Source organism: Hyposmocoma kahamanoa, unplaced genomic scaffold, assembly GCF_003589595.1.
Source record: "Hyposmocoma kahamanoa isolate Upper Pololo Valley unplaced genomic scaffold, ASM358959v1 157, whole genome shotgun sequence".
Classification (NCBI taxonomy): Eukaryota; Metazoa; Arthropoda; class Insecta; order Lepidoptera; family Cosmopterigidae; genus Hyposmocoma; species Hyposmocoma kahamanoa.
Window position 1 is genome coordinate 51486 of NW_020653561.1, and position 15117 is coordinate 66602.

At 38.8% G+C, this 15117-nt stretch overlaps 1 protein-coding gene across 2 annotated transcripts in view; it reads right to left on the minus strand.

The window, feature by feature from the left end:
* Nucleotides 1–15117, minus strand: part of LOC113240567 (protein cramped) — a 73209-nt gene that overhangs the window by 12271 nt on the left and 45821 nt on the right. For both annotated transcript variants that reach the window (XM_026477901.1, XM_026477900.1), the window contains exons 5-16: nucleotides 14901–15104; nucleotides 13724–13902; nucleotides 11726–11885; nucleotides 10726–10884; nucleotides 9699–9941; nucleotides 8444–8589; nucleotides 7603–7815; nucleotides 6343–6580; nucleotides 4903–5038; nucleotides 3714–3828; nucleotides 2970–3068; nucleotides 2596–2719 (exon numbers count right to left, since the gene is read on the minus strand). In XM_026477901.1, the coding sequence (XP_026333686.1) occupies nucleotides 2596–2719; nucleotides 2970–3068; nucleotides 3714–3828; nucleotides 4903–5038; nucleotides 6343–6580; nucleotides 7603–7815; nucleotides 8444–8589; nucleotides 9699–9941; nucleotides 10726–10884; nucleotides 11726–11885; nucleotides 13724–13902; nucleotides 14901–15104 (2016 nt within the window). The remainder of the gene's footprint in view (nucleotides 1–2595; nucleotides 2720–2969; nucleotides 3069–3713; nucleotides 3829–4902; nucleotides 5039–6342; nucleotides 6581–7602; nucleotides 7816–8443; nucleotides 8590–9698; nucleotides 9942–10725; nucleotides 10885–11725; nucleotides 11886–13723; nucleotides 13903–14900; nucleotides 15105–15117) is intronic.

Sequence of the window (15117 nt, forward strand, 5' to 3'; positions counted from 1 at the left end):
AGGGTGAACACCCTGCAGCAAATATGAACCAAGTGGAAGAACCTCCTGCGATGCTAGAGAGGGTAAACACACAAAGTGTAAAAATAGAAAAAGACGATGCTGCTACAACAGGTACTACCCTAGAAAAATGTTCTGTTATTTATTTCGCAGGTTGGATTGGTAAAAAATGTATTGAACGATTTAATTGTGATGAATGTAAAAAAACACTTTTAAAAGATGATGTTGATTTAAATGACAAAAATCAGTTACTTTTAATTAATAAAACATATGCCAATAATGAAATACCTACATTAAAGTCTCCCACCGATTTTTTATATAAAATAGTAGATACATCCTTGACAATATTTGAAAACCAAATGGACAGTATTAGTTTCAAAGAAAAAGTCTTATACACTCTAATAAAAAAAATTGAAAAAGAAATTGATTATTCTACATTTCACCATAAAGAACATTTACAATACGTAATTGAAAAATTAATAGAAACAAAAATTTATGATTATTGTAAAAAAAGGAAGAAGTCAATGAGAGAAAAAGAAACAATGAAAATTAGAATAATGCAACATAATTGATAGCTCTGGGCGGAACCTTTTTTAAGTTTGTACCATTTCTATTGTCTTAGATAATGTTATTACATTTTGTGAATAAACCAGTTCTTCACTCATGAAAAGGTTTTTGTTTTATTTATTACATTTACAAAGATGAAATTATCACCGGTAATAACTCACCCCCATATATAAATATATATAAATTTATCATAATTGTCAGTGTTAATTGTTAATCAAAAACATTAAAAATTGATTAATTGTTAATTGTAGATATAGGCGATTAACGATTGATCAATTTAATTGTGGTTTAATTAATTTAATTAAGTTGTTTGTTAATTGTGGTTCTCGCAACTATTGTCAATCTTTAATTGCCAGAACAATTAAATTTTGCCCGACACTGGTATATACAAAGGGCTTCCCCTCGACTATTATGTATGTGGGGACTTCCCGTACTTTTAATATTGTATAGATAGGATATTTTGCTGCTGCTTATTGCTGACATTATTTTGTTTTTAAAAGTAAGTAATACATGTATTGCTATACCGAAGACTTCTAAATGAAGCGTCACCGAAAACCACATCCAAATTGGTTCAGCCATTATGGAGATTAAGCATGTGCAAATGCACCGAAAAATTATAAAAATTTATATTATAAGTTATGTAGCATGTCTTCAGTAAGTATTGACTTTTACTTAAAAATATGAAATGTACAGACTCGGCTTCTTTACGACTTATTACAATAATAATTATTGTATTATCAGATTATCACGGAGTAGGTACCTATATATGTCGTCGTCGGTGTTAAGGTAAAAGTAATCCTCCCCTATATTGAATAGGCGTATTATTTATTGAAATTTGAGTTGGTACAACATTGACGACAAACTATTATTTCATTCATTGCCACAAATGATTGTCTCGAAAAATAGTATTGTAGTTGTGTTTTTATTATAGGTACTTATACTTTAGCCATTTTAAAAATAAGAATGAGTCTATTGTATATTTTGGAAAGTTTAGAAAATAAGTGGTAAAAAAATAAATTTTAAACGCGTTGATGACGAAATGGGTATCTCCATACTAAGACAACATTCAATACTTTAGGCAAATTATTATCTCCCTCAATTCGATCACTGTGGATGCGAACGGTGCGATTTATTCAAACGTCAAGGCCTCGCCACAAGTGCAATAACCTTAACAAAAAATATAACAGGTGCCATCTGTTGGCCTTCTCAAATATTATTACAATCGCATCGTGGGTTTATGTGGTACCATCTATTGACCACCGATCAGAATCAAAATAAGCGTCCGAATAAGCGGAGTTATGAGTGCGACATTTTCTTGTATGAGATTGAGTATCTGTACTAGTATAGTATTGTATTATCTGTGTCTATACACATATTATAAGCCCTCTTGTGATGTGTTTAGGAACCGCAAGTTACGACTGGCGAAATGGCGGCAAATAATAACTTTTCTCACGCATGTCACACAGCCGTAGTTTTTATTTTTAATTCATGGACAAACTAGAGTCGGCCCCAACCATCATATCGTTCGACATTAAGTAATGTGTGAAAATTGTCAAAATTGTCTGCTATTAACATTGACTTACAAATAAATGGACGACGGGTCTAATACAAAAACCACGAAAAAAATGTCCCAAGTCAACCTATTCGAAATTTAAATTGTTATGTCATCGCAGTATCGCGCTGTCAGTAGAACAAATGAAGACTAAAGCGGAGTGTCGCGCTCTGTATACGATTTTAGCGCCTTACAAGTGCGGACACTTTTTAGCGCGAACCCGACGTCCATATAATTGTAAGTCAATGGCTATTAACATTTCATTACGAATAAAACTTCATATCGACTGATATTAGAATTGAGGTCGAATCAAATTGTTTTGTTTTTCAGAGATATTCGAAATTTGAATGTAATAATAAAATCGAATTTGACGTTATTATTATGCAATAACATTTTCACAGATAAACAATTTATTGTAACAAAACAGTTTATCTTTACGGAAGGTTTATGATATGTGTGTAGATAAATAAATAACTGACTGCTGGGTGGAGGCAGCTTCGGCAGCAGCGGCAGCAGGCGCTGCACGACGACGCGCCGGTCGGTGAGACGCGGCCGGCCGCGGCGCCAGCGTGGGAGCCCCTCCAGGGTCATAGGTTTCGCGCACTGCGGACACAACAGCCATATATCGCACTCTCAGTGATAAGGGAGTTACCACATTTATCGACACGGAATCCTATTAAAAATCGATAGTACCTCATCTCGAATTCGTATGTTTACCGTACTAACAGTGTCCGTTACGTTTTCAAAGGAAAACAACACAGAGAATTACTGAACGACACATTACATTAGTTATATGGCAACTCCATTCATTCACGTTAAAAAAAAAAATTGTTATATGGAATAGTAAACTTACTTCGTTTTCAATCCTAGGTGCGATAGGTGTCGGGTGTCTGAACACAGCTGTGGCTTCCTCCGCCTTGACCGGCAATGGCGAAGAGACACACGTTTGCTTCTGCAAAACAGCAATTAGTTTGTTGGTGTAATGAAGATACACGTTATGTTGTATTATGTATGCTATGATACGTAATCAGAAGGAGGGTGAACAAAGTGAAAACACCAAAGTTCGGTTCACGAAAGTTTCGTTTCTATTAAAATAGTCTAGTTACATATAGTATTTAATGTGTAAAACTACAGTGCACGAGTTAACGTAAGGAAGAGCGGGGAGCGACTGGCGATCGCCTGCTCGGAACTACGAAAATAAAAATGTGCTAACATGACAAAACGTGACATTGATGAATATAGGTACCCCTATAAGATATAGACGTGATGAATGACGCACATTTAAAAATGGACTCGTGCTATATAGCTCGAAATTGCAAAGGTAGAGCACATGACTATTATAAAAAAAAATCTTGAACAGAATACTCAAAGAAATTTAATATAAATGTGGAAGCGAAACGCTTCCTGCGAATCCTGGGAATATCCTCAACAGGGGTGGAACCCCAGCCCACGTCTAATACCCCGATGATGGAAAGGTGAGGGTGGAATCAAATTATGCAATTCCATCGCACTCTCCGTGATATGTCCTGTAGAATACCGATAAGCAGGCAACTTCATAGCGGTGTTCAAGGCTCTGCAGTTTCGCCTCTATTAATACCTGGGCCTGTTTCCTCTGCTGCGCACAGACGTGGCCGCAGCTGCAGCGCGCGATCGTCGCCCCGCTGCCCGCGTTCATGTGTGTGTTGCCCACCAGCGCCAGGAGGCGTTTTAACCTACAACAAAAAATAACATGTTACAATATTTCATTTCTTATGTTACAACAATTTAAGTTATTAATAGATTCAGGCGTTACTTTGCGGATGTCCACGTTAATAAAAATGGAAGGTAATTAATTTTGTCACTCCGCGAACCCAGTGAAGGTTAAATCGTGCAAAATACCTGCGCATGTGTAGTATATTCTTTCATGCAGTTAATTTTCCGTCTACATCAAATTAATAAAATAAATAACACATAGTAATAAACAGTTGCTGTTTTGTCCTGTGTATTTTGTATCCTTGTATTATAAAACGATAAATAAAAAAGAACGCTTCAATTCTATAATGGACTGCGAGTAGTACCGTGGATTATTCTGACAAGACAAAATATTTATTGAGATATCATCAAAAACCACGGTAACGTATTACAAAGTCGAAATATTTTTGTCCGAAATAACGTTTGATCGAATTTTCATAACACCGAAAACCGAATTATAACGAAACAGATCCAGTTATTTCAGGATATGTTGAACACTTATCGCAAAAACACGATTAGGTTAGGTTAAGTTAGGTTTAAAAGAAAAAACATTTTCCCCTCAAAATGCATTTCGAGGTTCTGAAATTTCGACCAAACGATATTTTTGGAAAATGTCATTTCGAACTATTGATAAGTAACCAAAAACCATAACCCAATTTTACAATATTGAAATTATTAAATGATAGTCGAACACGTTAACTAAGTGTAACTTAACTGCCTCCGTGGCCGAACGGTTACCATGCCGGACTGCCACGCAGAGGTCCCAGGTTCGATTCCCGGGCCGGGAGAAATGTTTGTATGGCCTACATTTATTTCTCTCGTGAGTTTGGGTGTAATTTGTGGTTGTCTATGTGTGTGTCCATGGCACCCGCGACACAGGGTTTCCCTAGTGCGGGGCTATGTTGAGTGTGTGCGTTATTTATTATTATTATTATTATTATTAACTGTTTTTAAAAGGGAATTTTGTGTTCTACTTTTTTCTATTTAAAAAGGATATTTGACCATTTGTCACATAGCTGCGTTTTAGTCATTGGACGGCAATATTGTTAAGGTACCTGTCGCTCAGCTGTGCGAATCCATTCTGTGCAGTGGTGACAGTAGGACCTGGCCTGTTCACCAGTTTGTTCACCAACTTGAGAGTGGCGGTGGTGTTCGACGACGATTTGTGATCTGGCGACGCTAACTGTTCACCTGGAAAGTGAAAAATATAAATATGTAATTTCTGGCTATCCTACTGGGGCACGATAAGCCGTTTGTGATTTACGGAAGTATGCAATTCTTTTCTTTTTATGATGCTAAGTAAGTAAGTTCCTGGTGGGAAGCGACACGCCTGTTCATAGCAGTTACCGTGCCACTCAGAGCTTTAAATAGCAAAGATCTGAGGAACACTCCGCTGCCCCCGTCACCCTAGGACATCAAGTTGACAAGTCCTATGTGATTTCACCAGCACCTCCTTCAAAATCGGAACTGGTTGGTTAACACATTCACTAGGAGTCAGCGCTGTTTACTGTTGGGTAATTTTCCGAAAAATTTCAAGAATTTAGTGGCAATTTTTATAGGAACATCTTTGAAAAATTTAATATATATATATAATTCGAAGGCTCATAATATGTTCTTCGTTTAGAAATATTTTTTGTTTTATTTAACGTGAATTATAAAATAAAATTGCACAGCTAAAAAGCAAGTCAGCGAAAAACTAGATTCAAAATGACTAAATGGAGTGGAAACGTGGGCACTAAAAAAAGGCGGAACGTGACGGCATTCACGTCTTCGAGATGTGGTTCTGGAGGACAATGTTGGGAGTCCGTTGGCCTGATTTTCGCACCTACGACTCAATTTTGCGGGAACTTAACGTCCATCTTTATGTCTACGTAGGATACTTGATTTCTTTGGTCACATTGCCAGGAAAGACGGGCACAACTTCGAACAACTAATGGTCAACAGACGGATCGACTGCAAAGTCCGAGGGATCGCTGTCCCATAAGGACCGACGAAGTTGTATGGCTCTCAGCATGGTTCTCCATAATGCGCGCTCCACTATGCCAATGACCGTCCCAGATGGTACAGCATTGTCATGCGGAGCTTGGTGGAGCCACGACCTTCAGTAATGAGGTATACGAAGCTAGGAGGAGGAGCAACACTAGATAAATAACGCACACACTCAACATAGCCCCACACTAGGGAAACCCTGTGTCGCGGGTGCCATGGACACACACATAGACAACCACAAATTACACCCAAACTCATGAGAGAAATAATTGTAGGCCATACAACTATTTCTCCCGGCCCGGGAATCGAACCTAGGACCTCTGCGTGGCAGTCCGGCACGGTAACCATTCGGCCACGGAGGCAGTTAAATCTGTTAATCTGATCTGTTAATCTTCCTCCAGTGAGGCCTGTTCTGTTAAAGGTCTAGATTATTTCAGAGACAGATTATTTTCTGAAAACAATTAAGCAAAATACATCTGGTCTGGTTATAAAAAAAAGAAATTTACTTTTCCGTTCATCACCGGACAATCCATCATTGCTATCCTGACTGAATGTGTTCTTTGGCGAGAAAATATCAGTGTCACTCTCGCGCTTGTCGATGTCATCGGCACTCTCCTTATCGGGAGTTTTATCTGCCTTCTCTTTCTTCTCCTTGTCTAACAGAGGGATGTCCACCGTCTTGGGTAAAGGAGGGGTGGGTTCTGCCCACCAGTAGTCCAGTTCCAGCTTGGACCGAGAGCCGAACTGAAATAGTTTTTTTAAAGCTTCATTAATGCCATTATCAAAATTGGATGTAACTTCTGAAATAAATAATTCGTAACATGAAACTGCCAGAGCTATGATACGAAACCTGCTTTTACTAGTTTTGCAAGATTTGTCAAATTGACAGCTAAGACAAGCTTCACGGCAATGCAAAAGTGGTTACTCCATTATTATTATTAGAGATGAATATGAATATTATTAGATAAATGGAAACTACATGATCGTTGACTTAATTAGTTAATGTAATTAGTTCTTACTACACATGAAAAGTAGTTTTAATTTAAAATGCAATATCGACTGTGAATTGGCAATCGGTACTATCTCAATTTTGATAACTTTGCACGTTGAAGAAAAAAATTGTTTGCGTCATTTATATAGCATTTGGTTTATTCAATAAAAATACGTAGTGTATAATGTATAAAAATATTTAAAAACTACGTATTTTTGTTTAACAAATCAGATGCTATATAAATGACGCAAACAATTTTTTTCTTCATCCCGTAAAGTTGTAAAAATTGAGATAGTACCGATTGCCAGTTCAGTCGATATATAACAATATTAACTAACTTCATGGGTAGTTCTACTAGGGAAACCCTGTATCGCGGGTGCCATGGACACACAAATAGACAACCACAAATTGCACTCACGGGAGAAATAGATGTAGGCCTTACAAATATTTCTCCCGGCCCGGGAATCGAACCCGAAACCTCTGCGTGGCAGTCCAACGTGGTAACCGTTCGGCCATGGAGGCAGTAAAAAGTAAGCCTGAGACATAAGTTGACAAGTCCCATGTGCCTGTAATTTCACCAGCACCCTCTTACCCTTCAAACCGGAACGCAGTAATGCTCACATTACTGCTTGATGGCAGAAATAGGTAAGGTGGCAATAGTTCTCTGGACAAACCCTTTCGCGAGGAACTCTACTACTGGGTTGGTGATTTCACACGTTTTCAGGGCTTACGAAGATGACATTTTTTTCATTTTCGTAGACAGGCAAATACGTACCATCAAATATAAGTCTCCAATAGTAAGATCACCAGCATCATAGACACTCCAGCCCTTCCGGATCTGCCGCATGGCCAAGTCCAGATCGATGTCGGGTTTCTCCTCCTCTTTTGAAGGCTCCTCAGACTTCGCTTCATCTTGCTCCTTATCGAGGACTACAGCGTAGGTGCTGCCGCCGCGGGGACCATTTTTCGGGCGTACTCTGAACTTTACCTAAAGGATAGGTTACTTTTGTTAATACGCCTAAGTAAATATCGCGTTCTGAGGTTTTCGGGGTTGAGATATGACCAGAGATGCGCTGGGTTTAAATGGAGTTAATACCATTAATACCCGAAATCGAGGGCAAAACTTTTACAACTAAATATTTGTTGTAAATCGAGATTTGTTCACATTTAATGATATTATTATAAAATATCGTTAGATCGTATGCACTTGAATCGATTTTTATAAAATTCGAATCGTATTGTGCATCCTTAATAGCGAGAATCCACAGGATTGCAAGGTAAGTGTGTGTGGAGTTACCTCTTTTTTGTCTAAATTTGCAATAAGTATGGAATTATACCAATTTCCGTATTCGTCGTTTCCGCCCACGATTTTGGGCAGATATGGGTTAAAACTTCGGGTAAACCACCACCACAATTCAAATAAATGTTACAAATGTACAAACAAATATCCAAATTAATATTTCAATTGTTATAGCATTCAAATAAAATGACGAGTTTAATGGCCTCTACAGTACACTGCGTCTTTGTCTATAAAACACCACTCAGTTCGATGAATTTGTATTCAAAACTGGACCAAAGATAGTCTAAACTGCGCTAGCACGGGCTTGACATAGTACCTTAAGATTTTTAAACTTGCTCTCCTTCCCAACCTTGTCCTTGCCATGGTCGCTTTCGTTGTCTGTGTCGCTTTTGTTGTATTTCTCGTCGTCCTCCATCTCCGAGAAGCTGTCTTTCTCCTTCTCGGATAGATCTTTTTCCCTTTCTATGAAAATATTAAAATAAACTGTAGCACTCTCACTCAATAACAATGTGTCTGACGAAGACATCAATTACATTCAATAAAATAATTTGTAAAACGTAATGTAGCGTAAATTGGAATGTTTTCTTTGTAAAATTAAAAATAAGGTATTTAATTAATAACTTTTGTAACTATAGCGAAAAAATAGGGTGGTTTGCATTAATATTAGACATAACTGGTTGATGACTGTACTACCTCAGGACTTATTCGTCTCGTCACTTGATATTATAAAAAAAACCTCAGTCAACCGTGACCATGGGACCTGTAAAGGGCCCGAAACGCCGGTTTGTTTGAAAAAAAAAAAACAAATATACGCGAATTAAATCTGGAAAAATTATTTAACTTCCTATGTTTAACAATCGTGAAAGCCCAAGAACTCGATATCAATTAGCTGGTTACAATTTAGTGTGTTCCCTATACTTTAAGTACCATAGAAACGAAATTGATCGAGAACACCCACGTGTCAGAACCCATTCGATATTATTTTTTTAGATCCGCAGTAGGAAGACCGCACTGTTTCGCGGGTGTCATGGACGCATGCATACACAACCACAAATTAAGCACAAACTCACTAGAGAAATTAATGTAGGCTATACAAATATTTTTCTCGGCCCGGGAATCGAACCTGGGACTTCTGTGTGGCAGCCCAGTATGGTAAATGTTCGGCGACGGAGGCAGTTATACTGAAAATCGATTGGTTGAAATCCGTTGGACCACCAAGTCGTCTCTAACGGTTTGCACTGAGGATGTTGGGTTAGGTGTTCCCGGGTTCGATTCCCGGTAAGACTAATTTGGGAACTGAAATGAACTTTAGTAAATGGGTTCTGATCTGGGTGTTCTGGGTAGTGTTCCAGTGCTTCGGAGTGAATTCTATTGCTCTAGTACTCGTAGAACATGGAATCCTTGAAAACAGGTAATAGATGTGGTTGTGTCTCCCAAGTTAATCCCGCTAGGAATCGAACCCACGACCTCCACGTCTAGCATCGACAGAGCTAATTGCATCGTCAAGGTCGTCAATGCTTATTAAGTTAGATTATTTTAAGTCTATAACTCAAACGCATTAAATAACTCACCGGGTATCTCCACTTCTTCCTCAACAACCTCTTCAAACTTTCCCTCCTTCTCATCCTCCGTGCTGGGCTTCTCCTCATCATCAATCGGTTTAAAGCTGGCCATCAACTCTATACCATCAATGGCGGTTTCATCGATGTTCATTAACTTCGCATCGTCGTCGAGTTTCAGTTTTTTTGGTTCAAGTTCTTTGTCCTTTTCAGTTGTGCTGTCTTTACGTTGGCGTTTTGGTGTGCGGATCTTAGCTGTAGGGAAAAAAGTTTTTAGGTTAGATAAACTTGCAGATAATAATTTATTTACTGACCTCAAAACTCAAAAACATCTTTATTTCATAGGTAAGCAAGTTACACTTGAAATAGTCACATTGTTTAAACTCTAAAATTCATTCGTAAAACCGATTATCCTGTGAAGCCCTAGGGATATGAATAGGCGAGTTTCTATATATCTTTTCCTGCTTAAGCATCTTTTGTGCTAAGTGCCCTGACAATTATTATGATAGTATGGGAAATTTGACAGTTCAGGAAATTTGTTGATTTAGGAAATTGTATAAAAATACTATAGTTTAGGAATTCTCTCGTTACATCAGGAAATTCGTTACTTTAGAAAATTCAATAGTCCATAAGCGAGGGTTTTGGAAATTCGATAACTCGAGAAATTTCATAGTGTAATGGGCGTTTTGTAATACGATTTCTTTAAATTTTCATTAGTCGAGGAAATGAACACATTAATTTATTATTTCGAATAATGATATAAAAAGTAAAATTAATCTTTTTTGCTGTGTATTTATTTTATTTTATTTTATTTTTTTTATTTTTATTTTTTTTATTATTATTATTATTTTTTTATTTTTATTTTAGTTGTGTAGCATTAGAGCTCTTTTGAAAGAGTTCGTCCAGGGTAGTACTGCTGCTCTGAATGGCACTGTAACTGTTATGAACAGGCGTGTAGCTTACCATTAGATGCACGACTACTTCGTCCCATCACTTGGATGTTATAAAAAAAAGAATGTCTATAAAAAAAACTACATACCGGCTCCACCGTCTTTGTCTCCACGCATTCTTTCCAAATAAGACGAGAAACAAATCTTTTGGCTGGAGAGCTGTTCGCTTGGACTCACTACAGGAATGTGGATCTCTGCGTTCGTTCGAGGACCAACGTGGAGCACAGATTTTTTAGGCAGTTTCTGTTCTGTGGAATAAAAAGATAGCAAACTATTTGGGCTAATTTCATGTTCACAGGTTGTGATTTCGATTGTAGCTTTTTAGCGTTCAATCTTCTACAACTGTCCACGAAACCCTCTTAATTGAAAATAAACAACCAGTTTACAATTTACATACATACATATTATACAGTTATATTATACAGTTTATATTATACAGTTGTCGCTAGGGACCGCGTAAATTACGTCACAATTTTGTATGGCAAATTAAATAGCGCCCCTAGCGGTCACAAGAAGAAATAACGTTTTGTATACAAAAATCTTACGCGGTCACTAGCGATAACTGTCACTGCAATCTCATGGTTGAGGCCATTGACTTACAATTATATGGACGTCGGGTCCGCGCTAAAAAGTGTCCGCACTTGTAAGGCGCTAAAATCGTATATAGAGCGCGACACTCCGCTTTAGTCTTAATTTGTTCTACTGACAGCGCGATACTGCGATGTCATTACAATTTAAATTTCGAATAGGTTGACTTGGGACATTTTTTTCGTGGTTTTTGTATTAGACCCGTCGTCCATTTATTTGTAAGTCAATAGTTGAGGCACTTAAAAGAAAATCTGTTTGACAGTATAAGTTAACTAACTGCCCCCGTGTCCAAATGGTTACCAAGATGGATTGCCACGTAGAGGTTCCGGGTTCGATTCCTGGGCCGGTAGAAATATTTGTATTGCACACATTTATTTCTCTCGTGAGTATGGGTGTGATTTGTGGTTGTCTATGTGTGTGTCCATGGCACCCGTTATACAGGGTTGCCCTAGTGCGGGACTATGAGTGTGTTGTGTAAGTTTTCTCGTATCGTATGGGTACCTTGTGTAATCATTTTATCAGGCTCCAACCCTAGATGGTCCTCGAGCTCGTCTTTTTCCTCTTCTTCGGCGCACTGCCTAAGCTCTTGATAATCCTCAGGGTCCTTGTTCTGAAGATCGTCGATGTTATTTTCCACTTTCTCAACTGGTTTTCTTTTACACTGTGCTTTTGTTAAGAGGCTTATACTCATATTTATTAATCTCAAATAGGTAGTTCACCTACTGATATTTATATTAGTCCTAATTGGACATAGTTAAGTAAAAAGAATCCAATCCACAAAATTATCAAAAAATGACATATAAATCAAACGGTTTCTAAAGTCTAACCTCTTAGATGAGTAAAACAAATCCAACATATATACATAAATAAATATCTCTAGAGTTACATGACACTATAAATATTGAAAATTTAACAAGAGTGAGAAACACTTTTAAACTTCAAACTGTCACATCGCAAACGTGACTGGATGTGTATTGGATCCTTTTTGTTTAACTACGTCCAATTGACCTTCATAAATTCGGTTCTTCCATGCGATGGAGAATTTGATTTAGTGACCTATAATTACTGAAACTGCCCTCAAATTTAAAGACAAGAACCGATCTTCTGTCCATTATCTTACAGAGCAGAGTGGAGAATAACCATACAATAAGTCTAGTAATGAGACCTAACCCATCGAATGACTAGTTCTGAAAATGGTTGACTCTCTAAAGAAAACAATTTGATGGCTTTCTAGAATAGTTGCCTATATCGTACATCATCGCGACATTATCATGTGATTATTTTAACTAATTAATAGCTCAGTGTGAGTTTAGCGTTTAGCTCACGAAGCTAAAGTGGAGCTGAAGTGGAGACAAGATAACAGATGGAGTAAGGCGATAAATGAGTGGCGTCTAAGGACTGGATGCGGGAACGTTGGGCGTTCAGAGGCGAGATGGGCGGACGACATCGCAGGAATTGCGGGGCAAATCTGGATGACATAGCACGGGAACGCAGCACCCAGCAGTGGGTGAAGTCAGGCTGTATATCGCACACTGAGAATTAGAACGTCACTATACAAAACACTAATTTTTTTTATTTATAACGCCATCTTGGATTTGGGAGTACGAACTTTATAATGCAAAAAGCACCGCGTACGTTGTCTGGCTAGAATTCATGCTGTATAAAAGGAATGGGGCTTAGGAGACAGCGCGATACCGACATTTTTTTACTAGTGACAACTCAGCAATCCTGTACCATATCGTTTTGCATTAAGACTAATATGGTACAGGATTGCTGAGTTAGACTTACGCGGGATATATGGAAAGCATTCACTAAAGTTATCCTCTTATTTTCGAAGTTTAAAATTAAATTTCATGACATCATAAGAAATATTAATTTACATGACAAGAATGTTAAATTACAGCTTGAAAGGCATAGTAACACTAAACGATATTCTCAAAAAATACTTTTATTTTACTGTGGTAGGTGAAAACTGTGTAGGTCCCCTTTTATGTTGCTGAAAACGACAAAGTCGAATATTTTGCATTGTGTCACTATTAGGCTCAATTCACACTGGCGCAGAGTCGAAGCGTCGCGTCGCGTCCTGTCTCTCAACCACAACGCCTGGCGACACGAATCGACGCGTGACGACGCACGCCCGCATTAGCGCGTCCGGATCACAGTGTGGTAGGCGTCTGACGCTTAAATAACGCGCGAAGCCACTCGACTCGACACGCGTCCACGTTTTACTTCATATTTGCTTAACACAAATTTGTACCTTAATAATGGGAAAATAGAGATGAATAGGCGAAAAACACGACGCGTCGCGACGCTTCAACACTGCGCCAGTGTGAGTCGAGCCATATTCTTTGTGTGCGATATGATGACGATGATTTCCTGAACGAATCTCAGTAATAAATCAAAAAACGAATTACTTCGGATTGGGCCAGTGTCCTTGAAAAGCAGCACGTTGTACACAAGTAACCAATACTAGAAATGGCCAATCGTGAGAAAGGATACGTATCGGGCCCAGCGCTTGTGCAGCGCGTGCAGGAAGGTGTCGAGCCTGGTGCGCAGCGGCGCGGCGGCTGCGGCGCGCGGGTTGTGCGCCGCGGCCTGCACGCGCGCCCACGCCGCCGCGTCGCGCGCGAACAGCACCACCTGCGCGCGGGAGCACACGCGCGCGCCGCACGCCCGTTCTGCAGGGGAGCGGTGCCGGTTCGTAAATTTTTAACACAGTTGCTCAAACGTGGTATCTTTCGGACTACAAATCGTGCCGAAAGTTGGATTTTTCGCACTAGTGCTTTTTACTTTTCCATTTTTTTTATTTACTGTTGTTTCAAGTCTTAAACATAGAACTCGGCATTAAAACTTATATTTAGATATAACTTATATTATAGAGTAAAGATGGCTGATTGAGTTTTAACAATAGTAATTTTAATGTGGCTAAATACTGGCAACAGTTGCCATATTGAAAAAAGTCAGCCAAAAAATGACTATTTTTACAATACTGTTCTATTTTACTTTAAATGTAGTTTTTTTCGCAAATTATTAAAAAACGTCGTTTGATACACGTGCGGATTCGTCATTTTCACTTGTTCCGAAGCCTCGAGACTCGTGAACAATGACTAACTTTCCGCACTTGTATCAAAAATAACTATTTCATTCGTGAAGAGCGAAAAAGACGTTACCCGTTTCACTTCACTTGACGGCTTTTTCACTCTTATTACATGCACACAGAGCTTTTCCTGACAGCTTACCGCGATTCCGTATGACTAGAGTCATTTGGATTTTGACGTACACTTTTAAAAAGTCATGGAACAAAAGTTGTTGTTTATATTAGTTCGTCCAGGGAAGAACCGCCACCTTACCTATTTCTGCCAAGCAGTAATGTGAACATTACTGCGCTCCGGTTTTGAAGGCTAAGTAAGGCTGCTGGTGAAATTACAAGCACTCAGAGCGACGGGTGCAGTGGCAGTGACCCTCAGATCTTTGCGATTTAAAGCGTTGAAAAGCACTGCACCTGTTAGGATAGGCGTGTAGCTTACCACCAGGCGCACGACTACTTCGTCTCGTCACTTGATATTTTAAAAAGAACATAGATGTAGCACAAGCATTAGATTATTGTCACACAAGGCAATTCCTAATGCTTTGATGACCAGAGCAACTAATAAACGTCAAAAGAAGTTCTACTGACCGGTAATCTGATTGAGTTTCCTTAGAGCGCGGCACATGGGCGTTCTGACTCTTAGGTTCCTCCCCCTCGCACGCACCACCATGCTACCCCCTACCACGAGCTCGCCAAGCCGCGCGCACGTCTTCTCGTTCACAGACGCTAGCTTTTTACGCAGCTCCCCGTAGTTTATTAAAGCGTAGAGTTCTTGAGCCACTTTTTTTACGGCTGAAAGAAAATG